Below are 23,073 nucleotides of genomic sequence, written 5' to 3'. Positions count from 1 at the left end.
AATCTCACTCTGTCACCCTAGCTGGAGTGCAGTGGCACAATCTTGGCTCACTGCAAGCTCCGCCTCCCAGGTTCACGCCATTCTCCTGCCTCAGCCTCCTGAGTAGCTGCAACTACAGGTGCCCGCCACCACACCCGGCTAATTTTTGTGTGTGTGTGTTTTTTTTTTTTTTTTTTTTTTTTGAGACGGAGTCTCGCTCTGTCACCCAGGCTGGAGTGCAGTGGCCGGATCTCTGCTCACTGCAAGCTCCGCCTCCCAGGTTTATGCCATTCTCCTGGCTCAGCCTCCCGAGTAGCTGGGACTACAGGCGCTCGCCACCTCGCCCGGCTAGTTTTTTGTACTTTTTAGTAGAGACGGGGTTTCACTGTGTTAGCCAGGATGGTCTCGATCTCCTGACCTCGTGATCCGCCCGTCTCGGCCTCCCAAAGTGCTAGGATTACAGGCTTGAGCCACCGCGCCCGGCCAATTTTTTTGTGTTTTTAGTAGAGACGGGGTTTCACCGTGTTAGCCAGGATGGTCGCGATCTCCTGACCTCGTGATCCACTAATTTTGACTTTTCAGTCTTATTATTTAAGAACAGATGTCTTGGCCAGGCACGGTGGCTCATGACTGTAATCACAGCACCTTGGGAGGCCAAGGTGGGCAGATCACGAGGTCAGGAGTTCGAGACCAGCCTGACCAACATGCTGAAACTCCATCTCTACTAAAAATACAAAAAAAATCAGCTGGGCATGATGGCGCACACCTGTAATCCCAGCTACTCAGGAGGCTGAGGCAGGAGAATTGCCTGAACCCGGGAGGCAGAGGTTGCAGTGAGCAGAGATCAAGCCACTGCACTCCAGCTTGGGCGACAGAGGGAGACATGATCTCTTTCTGTCTCCCAGGTTGGAGTGCAGTGCTGCAACCATGGCTTGCTGCAGCCTCGACCTCTAGGCCCAAGATGTCCTCTCACTTCAACCTCCTACATAGCTGGAGCTACCAGCATGCACCACCTCGCCTGGCTAATTTTTTTTATGTTTTGTAGAGTCAGCGTCTCACCATGTTGCTCAAGTTGATCTTATACTCCCGGGCTGAAGTGATCCTCTTGCCTCATCCTCACAAAGTGCTGGTATTACAGGTGTGAGCCATTGTGCCTGGCCTAGAATGTTCTTAATGGCATCTAGCATAGTGAATCATTTCCAGAAGGTTTTTAATTTACTTTCCCTGGATCCGTCCAAGGAATCACTACTATCTGTGGCAGCTATAGCCTTACAAAATACATACTTTTTTTTTTGATAAGGAGTCTCACTCTGTTGCCCCGGCTAGAGTGCAGTGGTGTGATCTCAGCTCACTGCAACCTCTGCCACCTGGGTTCAAGCGATTTTCATGCCTCAGCCTCCTGAGTAGCTGGGATTACAGGCACTCGTCACCACGCCTGGCTAATTTTTTTGTATTTTTAGTAGAGATGGGGTTTCGCCATGTTGACCAAGCTGTTCTCGAACTCCTGACCTCTGTCTCCCAAAGTGCTGGTATTACAGGCGTGAGCCACCACACCCGGCCCAGACTTTTTTTTTTTTTTTTTTTGAGAGAGTCTTGCTCTGTCGCCCATGCTTGAGTGCAGTGGCACAATCTCAGCTCACAGCAACCTTCATCTCGCCTCCCAGGTTGAAGCAATTCTCCTGCCTCAGTCTCCTGAGTAGCTGGGACTACAGGCATCCGCCACCATGCCCAGCTAATTTTTGTATTTTTAGTATAGGCAGGGTTTCACCATGTTGGCTAAGCTGGTCTCGAACTCCTGACCTCAGGTGATCCACCCGCCTGCCTCCCAAAGTGTTGGGATTACAGGTATGAGCCACCGCGCCTGGCTGGCCCAGACTTTTCTTCTGCATCTTCCTCGCCTCTCTCAGCCTTCACAGAAATGAAGAGAGTCAGGACCTTGCTCTGGATTAGGCTTTGGCTTAAGAGAATGTTAGCTCTCTTTGAGTAGTTTGATCTCCTATCCAGACTATTAAAGCTTTCTCCCTATTGGCAACAAGGCTGTTTCAGTTTCTTGTCATTCATATATTCACTGGAGTCACACTTTTCATTTCCCTCAAGTTTTTCTCTTGCCATCATGATTTGGCTGTTTGGCACAAGAGGGCTAAGTTTGGGCCTGTCTTTCATTTGACACACCTTCCTCACTAAGTTTAATCATTTCTAGCTTTTGATTTGAAGTTAGAGGTTTGGCTCTTCCTTTCACTTGAACACTTAGTGGCCATTGTAGGGTTATTAACTGGCCTAATTTCAATATTGTTTAGTCTCAAGGAATAGGGAGGCCTGAGGAAAGAGAAAGAGACAGAGAGTGTGTATGAGTGAGCAATAGCACGTTGGTAGAGGAGTCAGGACACACAATTATCTGCTAAGTTCATTGTCTTATATACGTGTGGTTCCTTTCACTCCAGGACAATTACAATAGTTACAACAAAAATTACCACAGATCACCATAACAGATAATAATAATGCAATAGTTTGAAGTATTTTGAGAATTACCAAAATGTGACACAGAGACACAAAGAGAGCATATGCTATTTGATAAATGGTGACAATAGACTTAATTGACACAGGTTGCCACAAACCTTCAACTTGTAAAAAATGCAGCATCTGCATAGGATAATTAAGCAAAGTGCAAGAAAATAAGGTAAGGCCTATACCTGGAAGTTAGTCCTGACACAGAACCCTAAAGACTTACTGTATTTCCTTTATTCTGTGATACATATCTTGCCATATTTTAACATCTGAAATCAAATCAGGTTAATCAGTGACGTGGTTTAATTGGCAGCCTTTTTTTTTTTTTTAAGAGTCTCACTGTGTCATCCAGGCTGGAGTACGGTGGTGCAATCTTGGCTCACTGTAGCCTCCGCCTGCCAGGTTCAAGCAATTCTGCTGCCTCAGCCTCTCAAGTAGCTGAGATTAGAGGTGCACGCCACCACACCCAGCTAATTAAGGTATTTTAGTAGAGACGGGGTTTTGCCAGGCTGGTCTTGAACTCCTGACCTCAGGCCACCTCGGTCTCCCAAAGTGCTGGGATTACAGGTGTGAGGCACCGTGCCTCAGGCAGCCTTTTACTGGCACATAAAATGTACATGTTACCATCTGTTGTCTTGGAATCAATGAAATAAGAGTAATATCAGAAGGAGGAATTGAATGATTAGTGAGATTAGTCCATTTGAGGAGAAATAGAACTCTCAAGGAAAAAATCTGTGGCTGAGATGACAATTAACATTGACATACCCAATACAGTACAAAATGGCGAGTCTGTGTGCCATTGTAGTCTCTCCTACCTTGCTGAATAATCATTGTTATCCCCCTTCTTTCTTACAGCCTGTGTCAGCCATGATTGTTATTTTATTGCAAGATTTTTAAAGTTCATAATGTGGAGGGAAGCCAAGCAGCACAGAAGAGTATATGTTGTTTTGTTTTTTTTGAGACGGAGTCTCGCTCTGTCACCCAGGCTGGAGTGCAGTGGCCGGATCTCAGCTCACTGCAAGCTCCGCCTCCCGGGTTTACGCTATTCTCCTGGCTCAGCCTCCCGAGTAGCTGGGACTACAGGCTCCCGCCACCATGCCTGGCTAATTTTTTTGTATTTTTTAGTAGAGACGGGGTTTCACTGTGTTAGCCAGGATAGTCTCGATCTCCTGACCTCGTGATCCACCCATCTCGGCCTCCCAAAGTGCTGGGATTTCAGGCTTGAGCCACCGCTCTTTTTTTCTTTTTTAGATGGAGTTTTGCTCTTTTGCCCAGGCTGCAGTGCAGTGGCCGGATCTCAGCTCACTGCAAGCTCCGCCTTCCAGTTTCCAGCGATTCTCCTGCCTCAGCCTCCCAAGTAGCTGGAATTACAGGCGCCTGCCACCATGCCTGTTAAATAAGCTGCCTAAACAGGGAAAAGTCACCATCCTTATGGAGCTTCTACTGTAGCTTTTAAACTGAAATACCTTTTGGTCACTATCTATGTGTATGCATGTGTGCATTTTGAGCCTTTTATTTATAAAACAAAATATAATATGCCTGGTAGCTAATAGGTGCTCATTTAAGTGTGTGATCTCTGGCTGCTCGGAAGGCCTATATAGGAAACTCAACCCTAATTAAAGAAAAAAAGTATGTGAAATGACATGAACACATTGGTGCAGGGCCATGCAGCCTGGTTAGGAGTGAGACTCCCTCTCAAAAAACAAGAGAGAAAAAAAAAAAGGCCGGGCGCGGTGGCTCACACCTGTAATCCTAGCACTTTGGGAGGCCAAGGTGGGCGAATCACCTGAGGTCAGGAGTTTCAGACCAGCCTGGCCGACATGGTGAAACCCCGTCTCTACTAAAAATGCAAAAATTAGCTGGGTGTGGCAGCCCATGCCTGTAATCCCAGCTACTCAGGAGTCTGAGACAGGAGAATTGCTTGAATTCAGGAGGCAGAGTTTGCAATGAGCTGAAATTGCATCACTGCACTCCAACCTTGGCAACAGAGCAAGACTCTGTCTCAAAGAAAAAAAAAAGAAAAAGAAAAAGAAAAAAGAAGTGTTTATGGGAAAGCACAAGACTCAGAATAGCTAAAATAATTTTGAAACACAAAAAAAGTGGGAGGAATAACTGCACCTGATGTTGTTACTCTGTAGCCATGGTAACCCAGTGTGGTGTTGGCTGACACATAGATCAGTGGAACAGAATCGAGAACCCAGAAATAGACCAACAAAGATATTCCTGACTGATTTTTTAAGGAGCAAAAGTTATTCAATGCAGGAAAGATAGCCTTTTCCAGATGGTGCAAGAGCAGTTGGCCATCTGTGGTGTAATAAAACCTACATTTGATCTCTTTTCTTTTTTAGATGGAGTTTTGCTCTTTTGCCCAGGCTGGAGTGCAGTGGCGTGATCTCAGCTCACTGCAACCTCTGCCTTCCAGGTTCCAGCGATTCTCCTGCCTCAGCCTCCTGAGTAGCTGGAATTACAGGCTCCCGCAACCATGCCTGACTAATTTTTGTATTTTTAGTAGAGACAGGGTTTAACCATGTTGGGCAGGCTGGTCTTGAACTCCTGACCTCGTGATCTGCCCGCCGGCCTCCCAGAGTGCTGGGATTACAGGCGTGAGCCACTGCACCTGGCCCTTACATTTGATCTGTATCCCTGGTTCCTGGCACAGAGCCGAAAGCCTTGGAATTTTGTGAGTAATAGGAATAGGGTTTGTAATTCATAAGGAGCCCCTTTCAACCACACCTGAGTTTATGCTAATGAGGTGACTCCAGTGGGACCCATACGTATCTTCAGGATGGGGATAGTCACCTTAAGGGTGTGGACCCTCTGCCCCACGATGGAGAGAGCTGGTTTGGTGAACACATCCGAGTGCTGGGAGGCTGGCTCACCCAGAGGGCGCATGGACGCACTGCACCTTCAGTGCCCCCGCCCAGACCTTACCTATGCATCTCTTCCATTTGGCAGTTCTTGAGTTATATCCATTAAAATAAACTGGGAAGATGGGCCATGGGGGCTCATGCCTGTAATCCCAGCACTTTGGAAGGCCAAGGTGGGAGGCTTGTTTGAGCCCAGGAGTCTGAGACCAGCCTTAGCAATATAGTGAGACCCCATCTCTTAAAAAAAAAAAAATTACCTGAGCATGGTAGCGCACACCTGTAGTTCCAGCTACTTAGCAGGCTGAGGTGAGGATCACCTGAGCCTGGAACGTCAAGGCTGCAGTGATTCATGATGGCACCACTGCACTCTAGCCTCAGTGACAGAGTGAGACCTTGTCTCAAAAACAAAAGCTTTCAAAACTGAACAATTTTTTTTTATAAATTAGAAAACAGGCAAAAGATATGAACAGATACTTTAATGAAGAGGGTATACAAATGCCAAAAAAATCATGAGAGTGTGCTCAACCTTGTTAGCAATTAAAGGAAATGCAAATTGAAACCACAATGATCCATCAGTACACACCTATCAGAATGGCCAAAATAAAAAATAGCAAAACACAAATGCTGATAAAAATGTGAAGTGGATTCGCACATTCATTGGGGGTGGGAGTGTAAAATGGTCCAGCTACTCTGGACGAGAGTATGGCAGCTTCTTACAACGCTCATAAGCACGTGTTCACTTTGTGACCTAGCAATTGCACTCTTGGGCTTTTATCTCAGAAAAGTGAAAACCTACGTTCACAGAAAAATCTGTACACGAATGTTCATAACAGCATTATTTTTAATAGCAAAATACTGAAAACGATCCTAATATCTTTCAGTGGGAGAATGTTTAAACTGCCGTATACCATAGAATACTACTTATCAATAAAATGGAATGAACTGTTGATACATACTGCTTCAGTGCATCTCAGAGAAATTACGTTCAGTGAAAAAGCTAATCTGAAGAGCCCACATACTGTGTGATCCCACTTATATGACACTGTGAAGGCAAAAATGTAGCAGTGGACTACTTAGATTGGCTATTTCCTGGGGGTGTGGGTGGGGAGAGAGTGACTACCAGGAGGCAGCAGGAGGATTTTGGGGAAGTGGAGCTATTCTTTGTCCCGAGTTTGTTGGTGGATATGAGTTAAAATTCATAGAACTGAATACCAAAATGTACGGTGCATGTAAATTTAAAATAAAATATATAAACTGTTCAGATACACATTTTAAAAATCAGTTCATACAAAAACGACCAAAATGGCATCTTCATAAGCGCCTCTATCTGGAAAACTGAAATAGGAAGCAGCTCCTGGCCCTGTCCTGCCTTCCAGGTTGGCTACATTTATATAGGACTTTGCCAAAGCCCTCTCCCCGGCTGCCGCTCACGTTTCCCTCATTTCAGCAGCTCCTGAAATCCTGGGGTGGGTAATCTTTGAGTTCTATCCACTCCCTGAAACTGCAGAACCCATTTTAGCGCATCAGTGTCTCTGGGTCTCCACCTCTTGTCTCCGCAGTACTGGGTCTGCCAGTCCCTGTCTCTGTATCTCTGTCCAGATCTGTCTAAGCCTCGAGTGCTCCTCTTCTCTGGGTCTCTCTTTTCCTGAGCCTGAGCTGGTCTGTCCCTTTCCGTGTCCGTCTCTGTACATCTCTGCTTCTGGGACCCCAGAGCGTCTTGGTCTGCCCCCGAGCGTCTGTGGGTCTTCATGCTTCTCTCCCTCCCGGTCTGCGCGTCTTTTTGTCTCTGTTTCTCTGTTTCTCACCGTCTTTGTTTCTCGGGTCTCTGGTTGTCAGGGGCCTATTATTTACCCCCTTGTTTACCTCGTTGCCATGGTGCCCAAAATGACGCAGGCGCCGGAGTGGGCGGGACGCCGGGAGACCACGCTCGCGTCTGATTGGCCGCGAGCCCTGTCACGGCTCCCTTGCTCCCCCCCCTTCGCCTCATTGTCTCGCGGCATTGTGGGAATCGTAGTCCGCGGTGAGGCCCAGTGCGCAGGCGCAGTTTGCCGGCCGCCATCGCGCACTGGGGCTCCGGGCGGCTGGGACCGGCCTGGGGTAGCTGCGCAGCAGGTGGGTCGGTCCCGGGGCCGCAGCGCGGGGGTCAGGGAACGACCCCGTCGGGGCAGACGGTGAGGACGCCTCTGGGGGCAGCGTTGGAGGAAGGGACCAGGGTGTTCCCAGGGTTGGGGTGCGAGCCCCCGCTGTGCGTCCAGCAGGCCGAGGGTCTGGCAGCCCTCGCGTGGAGTGCGCGGCAGGGACCGGGTCCCCTCGGGGGTGGGGCTGAGATCGGGATCGGTGAGGGGCCCTGCAGGCAGGTAGGGAGCTAGTGCAACCCCCACCCAGTGTAGGCTCTGGGAGGGGAGGGGCTTAGGGGACCCTGTGGGTGGGAGACTAGGAAGGGGCGGCTCCTGATGGGGGAGAGATGGGGGAAGGGGAGGCTCCTGATGGGGGAGAAAGAGGGGAGGGGGAAGCTGTTGAGGGGGAAGAAAGCGGGGAGGGGAAGGCTCTTGAGGGGGGAGAAAAGGGGGACTGGGAGGCTTCTGAGTGGGGAAGAGGAGGGAGGGGGAGGCTCCTGAAGGGAAGAGGAGGGGAGGAAGTGGGGGCTGAGGGTGTGAGGGTGTCCCTGGTTGGGGGAAGCTGGGCAGGCTGTGTCCCCAGGGGCTGGAGCAGGGAAGGGGTGGAGGGCGCGGGGACCAAAGGGGAGCCTAGGATGGGCATTGTCTCTGTCGCCCCCACCCTTGGGATATCTTGCCTCTCCTCAGTGACCTGGGGGTGGGTTCTGTTTGAGTTAGGTGTCTGCGCCCACCTCGGAGACCCCTCTCGTGGAAGAGGCAAGAGTGGGGTTACTGGCTTCAGGCCTGACGCGGGGGGTCGGGGTGGGGGCCTGACTCACCCTCCCATCACTCCTTCCCCATTTCCTTTCTCTCACCCTCCCCGGTTCCTCCTTCCTTTTCCCAGTCCCCCCACCCCCTTCCATACTGTCCGGCTTTCCCTGCTCCTGTTCCTTCCTCTCCTTTCTCCTCTCACCCTGCTTCCTTCCCTCCCCGCTTCCCTCATTTTTGTCTGCCCTCCTTCCACTTTCGCATGTATGCACCTGTGTCCTTGCTGATTCCTGGGGGAGGCTGAGTGGCACAGTCACTTGGTTCCATGTCACCTCCTCGGTTCCATGTCACCTCTTCCATCCCATCGTGTCCTGCAGATTGTTTCCTGCCCTGGAGTCACAGCAGGGCCACGCGTCTAATCGAGTTGCTGTTTTCTCTGCCTGATGCTTGAATCTGTGACTTCCTGGGTATTTCTGGCCTTGGGCTTTTGGGGATCCTGGGCCAGTTGCGCAGGACCTCCCTCTGGTTCTGTGTGTCCTGGTGAGTGGATCAGGGACCACAAAAGGCAGCTGAGATGTGAACGACGACCCTCACTCCATGTTTTTCATTCTTTTGAAAGCACCTTTACCCCCTTTTATAATGAGTAAGTGATCTGTGGATGAAGCCAGGGCAGACCCTGGGAGTATCCGGCGACCCATTGAGAACCATGCCCCATGCATTGAGCTTCCCTGGCTGATCCTCAGGCCTGTGGCTGTGGGGTGGTTTGCTAGACCCTGCCGATGAGTGGGGTGGGATGGAGAGCTGTGACAAATATTCCTCAGGTGGCCAGGGCTGGGCCCACGGAGGGCCAGACCAGGCTTGAGCTCTGCTCAGCCTGGGATGAAGGGGATTTGCCACAGGACTCTGGAGACCCACCAGGCTTGGGGCCCCTCAGCTCAGGCACCCCTCACCCACCATGGCTCCCTCTGCCTCAGCTTCTGTATTCCAGGCCTCCGGGTGCGGGAAAGCCTACAGGACTGGCTCAAGACTTGTGCAGACTGGCTGGGCGCGGTGGCTTGCGCCTGTAATCCCAGCACTTTGGGAGGCTGAGGCGGGCGGATCACGAGGTCAGGAGATAGAGGCTATCCTGTCTAACACAGTGAAACCCCGTCTCTACTAAAAATACAAAAAAATTAGCCGGCCGTGTGGTGGGCGCCTGTGGTCCCACCTACTCAGGAGGCTGAGGCAGGAGAATGGCGTGAACCCAGAGGCAGAGCTTGCAGTGAGCCGAGATCGAACCACTGCACTCCAGCCAGGGTGACAGAGCGAGACAAAAAAAAAAAAAAAATTTGTGCAGACTGCTTCATTTGCTGAGGCTGGGGGGCTGGGCTCCAGGAAAATCCTATCTGAGGCAAATCCTGGACGGTCCCAAGATTTGGGGGATGGAGGTTTGCCCAGTGACCAAGCCAGACCCCAGAAAGGTGTGGCCTCATTCCAGCAGGCTGTGGCAGGAAAGGGTCCCAGTGGTGTCTCTTTTTTGTTTGTTTTTGAGACACGGGCTCATTCTGTTGCCCAGGCTGGAGTGCACTGGCCAATCATATATCACTGCAGCCTCCAACTCCTGGGCTCAAGCAATCCTCCTGCCTAAGACTCCCCAGGCTGTGGGATTATAGATGTTCGCTGCCGCACCTGCCCCAGTGAGATCTCTAAGAGGAGAGTCCTTCTGACAGTGTGACCAGGGATGGGGCTGAAGGAGGCAAGAAGACACAAGGCCAGAGATTTCTGGAGGCTCCTCAGATGGCCTCATCCTCCTGGCTGTGAGCATCAGGGTCCCAGTAGGAAGGGAGATGAACATGGAGAGGCTGTTTTCACAGGACGCAGCAGCTTCCTTGCAGTTGGGCATTTTAGGAGACCCCTGGTTCCATGGAAGCCTCTGCTTTGCAGGTGAATGGAGGGAGGGGAGGCAGAGGTGGCTTCCCAGAGAGGCTCACGGGGGAAGGGCACAGAGGAGAGGAGCTCCCGTGCCTGTCCCCAGCGGCTGATGTGTGTCCCCCGCTGTCTTGGCCAGTGACCCAGCCGGAGGGTGTCCCATCCTCCCCACCTCATCCCACCCCTGCCAATGGCCAAGGACCCTTGCTCATTCTACCTAGACCCTGATGCCTCCACCATGCTCAGAGCTGGGAAGCTGGAGCAGGAGGAGAGGGACTGGGGGGAGCTGGCTGGGACCTGCCCACTGTGGATGCCATGAGGGCTAGAGGGGAGGGCTGGCAGGAAGCCTCTTAAAGGGTGGGCTTATGGGCCTGGAGGGGGAATGACGAGTGGCAGCATCACTTTGCAGGTGGGGTCCCAGCCTTAGTGCTTGCCTGCCTCATGCCTCTGTTTCCCCACCTGCACCTTGGGGCTGCTGCTGGTTCCTACCCCTCTGGGATTGTGAGGTCCTGATGAGGGAAGGTTCTGTGCACACACATTATGGAGCTCACAATTTGTTTTGTGGAGACAGGTTCTCTGCAAGGTGAATGTGCCTCTGGCGTCCTAAGAAAGCCAAAATCACATGCCCGCAGGACCACACCTCTGTCCATACACCAAGTAGAGCTCTGTGCCTCCATTGCCAGGGGGTAAAGCTGGCATCACGCTTCCCATCAGGAGAGGCTCCAGAACAGGGGTTAGCATACCCACCTGCAGGCCAGCAGTGACCTGTTTTCTTTGTATTTATTAGAGACAGGGTCTTGCTGTGTTGCTCACACTGGAGTACAGTGGCACAAACTATGGCTTACTGCAGCCTCCAACTCCTGGGATTAAGGGGTCCTCCCACTTTAGCCTCCCACACAGCTGGGACCACAGGTGTGAGCCATCACGCCTGGCTAGTTTTTTTTTTTTTTTGCGACAGGGTCTCACTCTGTCACCCAGGCTGCAGTGCAGTGTTGTGATCACAGCTCACTGCAGCCTTCACCTCCTGAGTTGAGGTAATCCTCCAACCTCAGTCTCCAGAGTAGCCGGGACCACAGGCATGCACCACCGTGCCCAGCTAATTTTTCTGTTTGTTGTAGAAACGAGGTGTTGGCATGTTGCCCAGGCTGTTCTCGAGCTCCTGGGCTCAAGCTATCCACCCCCCTTGGCCTCCCAAAGTACTGGAATTACAGGTGTGAGCCACCACCTCTGGCCACCTGTTTTTGTAAATGAGGGTGTGTAAGAACATGCCAAACCTGTGGGTACACACAGGGCTCTGGCTGCTTACTTGCCACAAGGGAGAGTTGAGTAGTTGAAACTGAGACTGTCTGGCCCTTTATATCTGCTACTCTCTGTTCTTGGAAGATGAATAAGAGGTTGTATTTTTCTTTTTTTTTTTCTTTGGGATGATGTCTCGCTCTGTCGCCCAGGCTGGAGTGCAGTGGCGCAGTCTCGGCTCACTGCAAGCTCCACCTCCCGGGTTCACGCCATTCTCCTGCCTCAGCCTCCCAAGTAGCTGGGACTACAGGCGCCCGCCACCTCGCCCGGCTAGTTTTTTGTATGTTTTTAGTAGAGACGGAGTTTCACCGTGTTAGCCAGGATGGTCTCGATCTCCTGACCTCGTGATCCGCCCGTCTCGGCCTCCCAAAGTGCTGGGATTACAGGCTTGAGCCACCGCGCCCGGCCAAGAGAGGATGTATTTCTAATCCCAAGGGAAAGAAACCGTTTTTAAGTGGGTTTCTGAACTCAGAAGTCCAATTTAAAAAATGGTTGAAGGCTGGGTGCAGTGGCTCATGCCTGTAAACCTGGCACTTTGGGAGGCCGAGGCGGGTGGATCACTTGAGGTCAGCAGTTAGAGACCAACCTGGCCAACATGGTGAAACCCCATCTGTACTAAAAATACAAAAAGTAGCTGGGCGTGGTGGCGAGTGCCTCTAACCCCCGTGACTCAGGAGGCTGAGGGAGGAGAATTGCTTGAACCCAGGAGGTAGAGGTTGCGATGAGCTGACTGTGCCGCAGCGCTCCAGCCTGGGCAACAGGGCGAGACTCTGTCTCCAAAAATAAAAGAGAGCTCGTTAGATAGTAAGAAACATTAGAGCATTACCTGTGACCAAAAGACAGCTCGGAGTGAAAAGACAAGCCACAGATGGGGACAGTGGCAAGATGGAGCCAGACAGGGAACTCGTTAACTAGTTCATAGAGCTGTAAAGAAAAAGTCACGGGAAAGTGGGCAGTTTACCCACCTTCAGAGATTAAATCATGAGAAAGCGCTCAGTCACAGAGCAGGCAGGTGCTCGGGTCTGAGGGTCCTCTGGCAGGGGGTGGAGTGTGTGAGGAGAGGGCACCCCGGCGGGGGCTGCCGTAAGTAGGTTGTCCCCCGTGCCCTAGCTATCCTGCTTCTCCATATGTCCTTTAAATAGATCAGAAAGGACCCCACAGAGATGGACATGAGGGTCCACAACAGCCAAAAACAAAATGAGGCACTGGCAGCATACCCCTCAGCAGAACTGCACTGTTTGTGCAGTCCACACACACTGAGCCAGCTCTGCCCAGGCCCAGGGACCTGCCTGTGAAGAACCCTTGCTCTCCTGGGTACGCATTCCAGTCGGGGAGGTGGTCAGTAGGGAGGTAAAAGGCGGAGGCAGTGAGCAGTGAGCAGGTGTCGGGTGGGGGCGTGCAGGGAGTGCAGAGGAAAGGTCTCCCAAAGGGGCCAGTTGAGAGCTCAGACCTATGAAGTAACAAAAGGGTGGGGCTGGGCGCGGTGGCTCACGTCTGTAATCCCAGCACTTTGGGAGGCCCAGGCAGGCATATCCCTTGAGTCCGGAAGTTACAGACCAGCCTGAGCAACATAGTGAGATCCCTGTCTCTACCAAAAAAAAAAAAATTAAAAATCAGCCAGGTGTGGGTAATGTGCACCTTTAGTCCCAGCTACTCGGGAGGCTGCGGTGGGGGGACTGCTTGAGCTCAGGAGGTTGAAGCTGCAGTAAGCTATGATCATACCACTGCACTCCACCCTGTGTTTAAAAAAAAAAGGGGGGGGGGCCGGGCATGGTAGCTCACGTCTGTAATCCCAGCACTTTGGGAGGCCAAGACGGGTGGATCATGAGGTCAGGAGATCGAGACCATCCTGGCTAACACGGTGAAACCCCATCTCTACTAAAAAATACAAACAAACAAAAAAAAAATTAGCCGGGCGTGGTGGTGGGCGCCTGTAGTCCTAGCTACTCGGGAGGTTGAGGCAGGAGAATGTCATGAACCCGGGAGGTGGAGCTTGCAGTGAACCGAGATCGCGCCACTGCGCTCCAGCCTGGGCGACAGAAAAGGCAGAGGTATCGTGGTGGTGGTGGTGAAAAGGTAGAGGTATCGTGGTGGTGGTGGTGAAAAGGCAGAGGTATCGTGGTGGTGGTGGTGAAAAGGCAGAGGTATCGTGGTGGTGGTGGTGATGGCATGTCATGGGTCTGTTTTGCTTGAGTTAAGCGGAAGCTTGTGTAGAATGTCTTCCAACAGCACTTAGAGTTCTGCAGTTCCCTTTAAACTCTGCTAGCCACAGAGAGGTTGACAGTTGTTTCTCTGCAAACTTCTGGTTTTTTCTTTTTTTGTGACAGAGTCTTGCTCTGTCACCCAGGCTGGAGTGCAGTGACACGATCTCAGCTCACTATAGCCTCCACCTCCCAGGTTCAAGAGATCCTCCTGCCTCAGGCCTCCTGAGAAGCTGGAATTACAGGTGCCCACCACCACACCTGGCTAATTTTTTTTTATTTTTAGTAGAGAGGGAGTTTTACCATGTTGACCAGGCTGGTCTTGAACTCCTGACCTCAGGTGATCTGCCTGCCTCAGCTTCCCAAAGTGCCGGGATTACAGGCATGAGCCACTGTGCCCAGCCCTGTTTCTTTGTTTTGTTTAGTTTTTTAAACAGCTTATTAATTTATATACCATGAAGTTTACCTATTTAAAGTGGACAGTTCATTGGTTTTGAATATACAGTACTCACCGTTGAGCATTTTCACCCCTCAAAGAAGAAATCCTGTACCCATTAGCAGTCCCTCCTCATTTCCCCAAATCCCAGGCCCTGGCAACAGCTGGTCTACATTTTGTCTCTATAGATTTGCCTGTTCTAGATGTTTCATTTCTGTGGAATCACACACCCCGTCCCATCACACACCCCGTCCCACCCCACAGCGGCGAGGTCTTTGCGCCCCATATCCTGTTGGAGCAGAACCTGACAACCTGAGAAGGGCTCACAGCACCTGGCCTGGTGCGGTTTACTCTGGTTTTCCCTGTAAAACTGGGCTTCCTGCAGCTGTGGGAAGTCCCCTCCCAGCTGGCTCTGTGGACCTTCAGACCCAGGCGGGTCCTGGGAGAAGCTGGACAGCTGCAGTTCACACCCTTGTGTGTCCGTAGCCAGTGACATGAGAGCCTGAGGCCGACGGGAGGCCTGGGCAGCTCTGACCCACTGGGTTCTGTTTAGTGAGCTCATTGTTGGTGCACAATTAAAATCAAGGGAGCTCATCCTGAATACTGGCTCCACTTGAATGATGGGGCCGCCCTGTATGCGGGGATTCAGCTGAGGTTGGGGCACGGGTTGGCAGGACCTAAACTCTCCCAGTCATTGTGGTCTCCCCCACCCCCCACCCCCGTTGTCACTGCTCCTGGGTACTTCCTGCCCCTCCTACCTGGTTCTGTGGATGCTTTGGTGGAGGCCTACATTCTGCACCATTTCCAGAAACGGGGGTTCAGTGGCCTCCAGAGGGGGCCCCCCACTCCCTACACTTTTTTCTAAATAATTTCATTTCAGATTTGTGGTGGTTTTAACTGCAGGAACAGTCTTGACACAGCTCCTTCATGTTATTAGAAATTGACATCCCCCTAATCTTTTTTTTTTTTTTTTTTTTTATTTTGAGACAGAGTCTCACGGTCGCCCAGGCTGGAGTGCAGTGGCACAATCTCTGCTCAATGCAACCTCTGCCTCAGGGTTCAAGCAGTTCTCCTGCCGCAGCCTCCCAAGTAGCTGGGAATACAGGCGCCCACCACCACGCCCAGCTCATTTTTGTATTTTTAGTAGAGATGGGGTTTCGCCAGGTTGGTCAGGCTGGTCTCAAACTCCTGACCTCAAGTGATCCACCTGCCTCGGCCTCCCAAAGTGCTGGGATTACTGGTGTGAGCCACTGCACCTGGCCCACATAATATATCTTTTAAATGTAAACAGACCTTGCATTTCTGGTATAAACACAAATCTAGAATGAAGCATAAAGCATGCATGGTTAGGATGGGTTTACTAATATTTTAAGGGTTTTTTTTTTTTTTTTGAGATGGAGCTTCGCTCTTGTTGCCCAGGCTGGAGTGGAATGGCACGATCTCGGCTCACTGCAACCTCCGCCTCCCGGGTTCAAGCAATTCTCCTGCCTCAGCCTCCCAAGTACCTGGGATTAGAGGCATGCGCCACCACGCCCAGCTAATTTTGTATTTTTAGTACAGATGGGGTTTTTCCATGTTGGTCAGGCTGGTCTTGAACTTCCGACCTCAGGTTGTTCACCTGTCTCGGCCTTCCAGAGTGCTGGGATTATGGGCATGAGCCACTGCGCCCGGCCTATTTCAAGGTTTTTACATGTAGGTTTACATAGAGATTGTCAAGTAATTTTTCATTTTCATCCTATTCATGACTGATTTTTTAAAACTTGTGGTAATGATGCTGGGTGCAGTGGCTCACACCTGTAATTCCAGCACTTTGGGAGGCTGAGGCGGGTGGATCATTTGAGGTCAGGAGTTTGAGACCAGCCTGGCCAACATGGTGACACCCCATCTCTACTAAAAATACAAAAAGTAGCTGGATGTGGTAGTGCATGCTTGTAATTCCAGCTACTGGGGAGACTGAGGCAGGAGAATCGCTTGAACCCAGGAGGTGGAGGTTGCATTGAGCCGAGATTGTACCACTGCACTCCAGCTTGGGTGACAGAGGGAGACTCAGTCTCAAAGAAAAAAAAAAGTTCTGGTAATGCACAGAATGAGTTACCCTCCACTTAGATGCTACTTTTTATCTACACAAGTACAACACTGAGGTTCTGATGCCTAACAAGCAAGTTTCTTGGAAATCTGCATGAACTCTGGGTATGGTGTCTTTGTTCTCTGGCAGCTGGGGTGGCTGTGCCCTGGCCTTATGCAAGGCCATTGTCTTGTCCGTGTCCTCTGCAGGTCTGTGGGTTCTGGCACCATCTGAGCCCCCTGGCAATCCCTGGCACCTCTGCTTTGGAGCCACCTTGTCCCCGGTTAGACAGTGTCGCATTTTCCAGTGCCGTTTTGGAAAGATGCTGCCTTTGGAGAAGGCGTTTGCCTCCCCCAGGAGCTCCCCAACCCCCCTGGATCTGCCCACGCCAGGGTCAGCAGCCGGAGCCCAGCAGGAAGAACCCGAGACCATCCCTGAGAGGACCCCTGCTGACCTGGAGTTCTCCCGCCTGCGTTTCCGAGAATTTGTCTACCAGGAGGCTGCCGGGCCCCACCAGACCCTGGCCCGCCTGCATGAGCTGTGCCGCCAGTGGCTGATGCCTGAGGCGCGCTCTAAGGAGCAGATGCTGGAGCTGCTGGTGCTGGAGCAGTTCCTGGGCATTCTGCCTGATAAGGTCCGGCCCTGGGTGGTGGCACAGTACCCTGAGAGCTGCAAGAAGGCAGCCTCCCTGGTGGAGGGCCTCGCTGATGTCCTGGACGAGCCAGGTGGGCTGCCCCAGAGGAGAAGCATGGCTCAGAGGAGATGGGGAGGGGGTCCTGGAAGGCCCTAGTGCCAGCTGTGGCTTGCCTGAGATAATTAAGTTTCCCACGCTGGTGAGGCAGCTCCTTGGTTCTCAGGGGCCAGGACAGTTGCTTGGGCTCCTGCCTTCACATCTGCCTTCTGGATGTAAGGAAGCCAGAAGAATGAGGGAAAGGGACCAGCCTCTTTTTTTTTTTTTTTTTTTTGAGGCAGAGTCTTGCTCTGTCACCAGGCTGGAGTGCAGTGGCGCAATCTCAGCTCACTGCAACCTCTACCTCCTGGGTTCAAGCAATTCTCCTGCCTCAGCCTCTCAAGTAGCTGGGATTACAGGTGCCCACCACGATGCCCAGCTAATGTTTGTATTTTTAGTAAAGATGGGGTTTCACCATGTTGGCCAGGATGGTATCGATCTCCTGACCTTGTGATCTGCCCACCTCGGCCTCCCAAAGTGCTGGGATTACAGTTGTGAGCCACCGCACCCAGCCCAGCCTCTTCACAGTAAATATTCTGGGTGCTTTGCAGGCCGGAGGTCTCCTGGTCCAAGGATGAGGGTGCAGGATGGGTCGTGATGGGGCCCTGGAACCTGCAGGTCCCTGTGGTTTAACTGTGTGATTGTTCTTGGCGCGTGTCCTGACCTCTTGGGGTCACAGGTCCCTCTATTGTTGACAGGGATGCTGCTGGGCTCCCCTGCGGGCTCATCCTCAATTCTTAGTGATGGAGTGTACGAGAGGCACATGGACCCTCTGCTGCTACCAGGCGAGTTCGAGAGCCCCAGCCAGGCCCCCGGAGCTGGGGAGATCCCAGCACCTTCTGAGACACGTGAGTGCCCAGCCAGCCTGGCAGCCTCTGCTGGGCCTTAGGTGGTGGGCAGAGGCCTGTGGTTGGGAGAGGGCAGGAGAGCAGCCAGGGAGTCAGGGGCCCCATGGTCCACGCTATCATTGGGACATCCTCCTGTAGTTCCTCTGGATGTTAGACATTGTTTATTAAATTAGTCTTCAGAGATTATGCAGATAATCCATACTTGCCACAAATAGTGAAAAAGCATCAATACATAAAGAAAAGAATCTCCCAACCCCCCACCATGCACTCTCTGAAAATAAAGGGTCTCAAGTGTCCTGATGCACGTCCCTCATGTCTCCCTGCACATCACACATGCACATTCAGGGCCTGGGGTCGGGCTCCCTGTGTATGGTGTGCTGTGTCTGAGTGCTTGCTGTTCAGATGGGGTGGGTCCTCCAGGCTGTGGTTGGGTCTGGTTCTTTAGTTGCCCAGCATCACGTGCTTAGCCCATCTCCATCCTAGAGGTGGACTCTCTGCCCCTTGGAGTGAAGCTGCCATGACACCTCCTGACTTGTGTGCCCCATATGTGAGGCTCTGGGCACTGTGGGTGGGCTCCTCAGGACCGCTGGGCAAATGGTGTGTGAGTTCGACATTTCACATAAAATAGAAACTTCCATGTGGTTTTCCAGAAGTTTTGTGGCTGTTCATTACTAGCATGGGAGGCGCCCACTGGCCTGGATACAGCCCAGCACTATGTGGTGTTGCTTTTTAGGATTTCCACGAAGGCCAGGCACGGTGCCTCATGCCTGTAATCGCAGCACTTTGGGAGGGCAAGGCAGGCAGATCACTTGAGCCCAGGCATTCGAGACCAGTCTGGGCAACATAGGGAGACCCCATCTCTACAAAAAATACAAAAATTAGCCGGGTGTGCACTTATAGTCCCACCTACTTGGGAGGCTGAGGTGCAAGGATCGCTTGAGTCCAGGAGGTGGAGGTTGCAGTGAGCCGAGATCGTGCCACTGCACTCCAGCCTGGGTGACAGAGCAAGACCCTGTCTTTAAAAAACAAACAAACCAAAAAAAAAAAAAAAAGATTTCCACGAATCTACTGGACTTGAATGGGCATCTCTGGGGCCACCCAAGCCCTGTGGCCACCGCCCTGCTTTGTAAATCAGGGACAGATGTAGTGTCCATTGAGCCTTGGGTGCTGCTGTCATATAAGCACACTGGGGCCTGTGTGGGAGGCAGTGGGGACTCCTTGACCCTTGGGGGAACCTAGCCACAGGGAGCTCGTTACCTCAGCTCTGCCTCCCCCTCTCCCCAGCCTGGCTTTCTCCAGACTCCCTGTTTCTGGAACAGAGGAGGGTCAGAGAAGCAAGGACCGAAGAGGCCAGCCCTGCCAACACCGAGCAGGTGGGTGGGCATGAGTCCCAGGGTGAGGGGCTTGGCCTCAGCTTAGAGGCATTCCCCTCCCCATCACCAGTGCTCAGCAGAGGGCTGTGGCCCCAAATGTCCACAGCGCGGAGGCCCAGAACCCAACCTGGTGGGAGCGTGAGGGCGGAATCTTTGTGGTGTGAAGGGGGCTGCCTCCTGCAGTGCACCTGGGTTGGAGCCCCTGACCGGGGCTGACTCCTAGCCGGCTCCTGTGGCTGTGGGGCTGCGGCGGGTCCTCCCTTCTCTAGGGCAGGTGAAAGATCGCAGCCACAGCTGTACGGCTATTTCAGAAGCTGAAGTCCTTTCCAGAGGAGCCTCAGCACATGGAGGAGTGGGGCCACCTGGACCCTGCCGAGGAGAACCTGAAGAGCTACCGGAAGCTGCTCCTGTGGGGTGAGACTCACCTGCCTCGGGCTCACACCTCACTCCCCAACCCCTCCCGCAGGGGTTGGTGCAGGAAACTGAGACCCCAGGGGCTTTGGCTGGGACACTGTAATGTCTTACATGGATTTGAACTTGCACGTGTTTAAGCTTGAATTTATTTGCCAAAGCTCCCACCCTTTCTGATCTAAACATCTGAGTTCTGCCCAGGCCCTGCCTGTAGGACTGAAGTCTCGGAATTTGGAAAGGCCTCCTGGCCCCAAATTGCCACCCTCCTTGCCCAGAGACAGGGCCTCACCTGCATGGCCTGGTCAGGGGTCTCCTCTTTTGTAGACATTCTTGCCCCAGAAACCCTCCTTTTAGGGAGGTCCCCCCACTCAGACTCCTGAGCATTTTTTGTCTTAATGTCTTTAACTTTGCTTTCCCTGAGTTCTGCCTCCGCCTGCCCTGTCGCCCTTCCAGCGTTTCCTTCTTCTTTGCTCCACTGTCCAGGGGCCTGACAGGGAGGTGGCCTTGGTGGGGATCCCAGTGCAGAGAAGAGGAGGTGGGCTGCAGCCTGCCCTGGCTGGTCCACAACACACGACACCCATCAGCTACTCTGTGTTGATGCCTCTTTTATTTCTTTGGTTTTTATTCCCACTCAGGGTATCAGCTTTCCCAGCCTGACGCTGCCTCCAGGCTGGACACTGAGGAACTCCGGCTGGTGGAAAGAGATTCACAAGGAAGCGGCCTCCCAGGTGAGGTTGGGTTGAATTGGTGTTAGGACCGGGTGGGGTTTGCTTTTTCTTCAGAGGCTGAGGGGTCCCCTCCCAGTGCCGTCAGCCCCAGCAAAGACCTCAGCATCGACTGCTTCACCATTTTCCCACCACCATGTCGGAGTGAGGCAGGAATCCAGTTACATCCATGGTCTCTTGCTGCATGACAGATCACTCCAAGACTTGGTCAGTGGAAACGCAGTGGTGTTAGTTGCCAGGATCTGTGTATGGGTCCCAGGGGGTGGCCGTTCTGCCACATTGGAGGTTCTGTGCCAGCACACCAACGAGAACACCTACAGGCGGACTTGGGGTGGTGGGCCCAGGGTGCCTGTCGCCAGGGAGCTTGTCGCTGGGGGTTTGGCCGTAGCTATTGACACCGCTCTCTTCGCTGGCAGCTGGGCCCCTCCCTCCAGGAGGGTGCGCTCTGAGCAGGCTCTGCTTGCATCGTGCATCTCCTGGCCAAGCTAGTGGAGGGGTGGAGACCTCCAAAGCCGCGGTTTCCAGAGCCCGGGCTCAGTGGGGCTGTCCTTCCTGTCCTGTCGGTGGCCTCCATTGTTGGAGGCCTCCAGGTCCCACATCTGCCGCAGCAGGCGTGGGGCGCGTGCTGTAGGGCAGCCTGGGAGGGACAGCGCTGCTTCCAAACAGCCGTGAGCCCCGCGGGGATCCAGAGCCCGGAGCCCCGTGTCCTGTTCCGGCAACTGAGGCTCGGCTGGGTCCTCCGCTCCCTGGCCCTGGGCGGGGCGCTCACGCTAGGGCTCTGACCTTGTTCCAGAAGGCGGGAGGCGGCAGGAGACCGCTGGGTGCGCCTGCGAGGAGGCCGCCCTTGGTGGTGCCTGAGCTGCCTCTTGGAGGCCCAGGGGCATGCCACCCGATCCCCGTCGGGCACCACTGAGGGGGAGGAAGAGCAGCCTGGGAAGGCCCCGGACCCGCAGGACCCGCAGGACCCCCAGGACCCCCAGGACTGCCCAGGTCTGGCTCTGCCTCCAGGCTTCATAGGCGTCATCAACAGCCTGCCCGGACAGAACCTGGTAGCGGCTGGGAACCAGAAGGCGCACCTGAGGATGGCGATGAGCAGGAGGCTTCTCGAGGGCGTCTCGGCTGACGGGCAGAGCCTCGAGGCGTCTCGAGGATGGCGATGAGCAGAGCCTCGAGGGCGTCTCCGGCGACGGGCAGAGCCTCGAGGGCGTCTCCGGCGACGGGCAGAGCCTCGAGGGCGCCTCCGGCGACGGGCAGAGCCTCGAGGGCGCCTCCGGCGACGGGCAGAGCCTCGAGGGTGTCTCCGGTGATGGGCAGAGCCTCGAGGGTGTCTCCGGTGATGGGCAGAGCCTCGAGGGTGTCTCTGGCGCCGGCCACAGCACAGGGCTCGCGGCCGGGCAGGGCCCCGGGGCTGACGAGCTGGGCTTGTCCCGCGGGAAGCCCTACGCCTGCGGCGAGTGCGGGGAGGCCTTCGCGTGGCTTTCGCACCTCATGGAGCACCACAGCAGCCATGGCGGCCGGAAGCGCTACGCCTGTCAAGGCTGCTGGAAGACCTTCCACTTCAGCCTGGCCCTAGCCGAGCACCAGAAGACCCACGAGAAGGAGAAAGGCTACGCGCTGGGGATCGCCCGGGGCCCCCAACCGTCCACCCGCGAAGCCCAGGCAGGGGCTAGGGCGGGCGGGCCCCCGGAGAGCGCGGAGGGCGAGGCTCTCCCCGCACCCCCAGAGGCGCAGAGGTGAGCCGCTGTGCTGTCCCGGAGGGGCCGCCCTGCCGGCCGTGAATCCCAGAGGCATCGGGCCCTTCCACGCCCCTGGTGGCGGCTTCCTGTGGTGTCTGGACGTCATCTGCCTGTGCCCCGAATCCGCCCCCGAGGCTAAGCGCTCCCAACGAGAAGGGTCCACGGGAAGCCCTCACCTCTGTAAACACACCCTGGGCCAGCGCTCACATCCGAGGGGAGCCGCCGGATGTGGAAGAAGACTCCGCTTTCCTGCAGCCATTTAGTGCCGCCCCACGCTAGGTTATTTGACATTGTGCAGTGTAGAGTTGCCTTAAAGTGCGTGATCTGCCAGTGCTTTCTTCAAGTCGCCCTTGCCCCGATTCCTCCTGTTTGTGCTCCCCAGGGTTGCTCAAGTGGAAATTTTGTCAATTGTTTAGCCTTTTCGTACTTGCGTGATGTCAACTTCACTTCTAATCTGCAAAAGCAGAAGTTGTTTCCTAGTTTACCTCACGTGTCTTTACCTGTATGGAGTAGCTCGCAGAGATCATAGAAATGCTTGCAGCCTAAGGCAGGGTTTTCAGACCGTGGGTCCCAGCCCATTAGTTAAAATGGGAAATCAATTAGCAAGTGGCCACCAGCATTACACAGCAATGAATCAGAATAAAGTAGGCCAGAATGCATCATGTAGTAAAGGCAAATACTGTTTTGTGAAACTTTTCACCCATACATCTAAATGTGAGAACTGGTTGCAATGTAAGAGATGTATTTCTTGCTGGGAAGTTGTGATCAAAATAAGTTGAAAACGCCAATAAAGATCTGTCTGTCTGAGCAAAGAAGACTAAACTCCTTGGGTTACATAAGATGATCTTTTGATTGATTGCATTTATTCTCAGATTACAGCATTATTCCCATTGCCTGCGCATAAACTTAATTGCTCCCTGCTCATAAACTTAACTGCTCCCTGTAGATACAGAAACTGGTGCCTCTTTTTCTGTCACTGTGTTTGAGCAGGCAGTCTGTTGTAATGACCCCCAAATCACAGAGGCTTAACATAATATTTATTCATGGGCTGAGCGTGGTGGCTCACACCTGTAATCCCAGCACTTTGGGAGGCCGAGGCAGGTGGATCATGAGGTCAGGAGATTGAGAC

The 23,073-nt window shown here is 53.2% G+C and overlaps 1 protein-coding gene across 1 annotated transcript; it reads left to right on the top strand.

Annotated features, from left to right (window-relative positions):
- The first annotated feature begins 9,533 nt into the window (after positions 1 to 9,533).
- Positions 9,534 to 22,766, top strand: ZSCAN18 (zinc finger and SCAN domain containing 18). The gene is given in 10 exon segments (XM_031659346.1): positions 9,534 to 10,138; positions 16,331 to 16,846; positions 17,550 to 17,699; positions 18,984 to 19,072; positions 19,384 to 19,486; positions 20,119 to 20,211; positions 21,005 to 21,097; positions 21,100 to 21,192; positions 21,239 to 21,278; positions 21,525 to 22,766. Coding segments are annotated over 10 exon segments (1,695 nt in total). The 5' UTR covers positions 9,534 to 10,041; the 3' UTR covers positions 21,946 to 22,766.
- Positions 22,767 to 23,073: the final 307 nt, after the last annotated feature.

Source organism: Papio anubis, chromosome 20 (genome assembly GCF_008728515.1).
Source record: "Papio anubis isolate 15944 chromosome 20, Panubis1.0, whole genome shotgun sequence".
Classification (NCBI taxonomy): Eukaryota; Metazoa; Chordata; class Mammalia; order Primates; family Cercopithecidae; genus Papio; species Papio anubis.
This window is presented reverse-complemented; position numbering and strand designations above follow the sequence as displayed.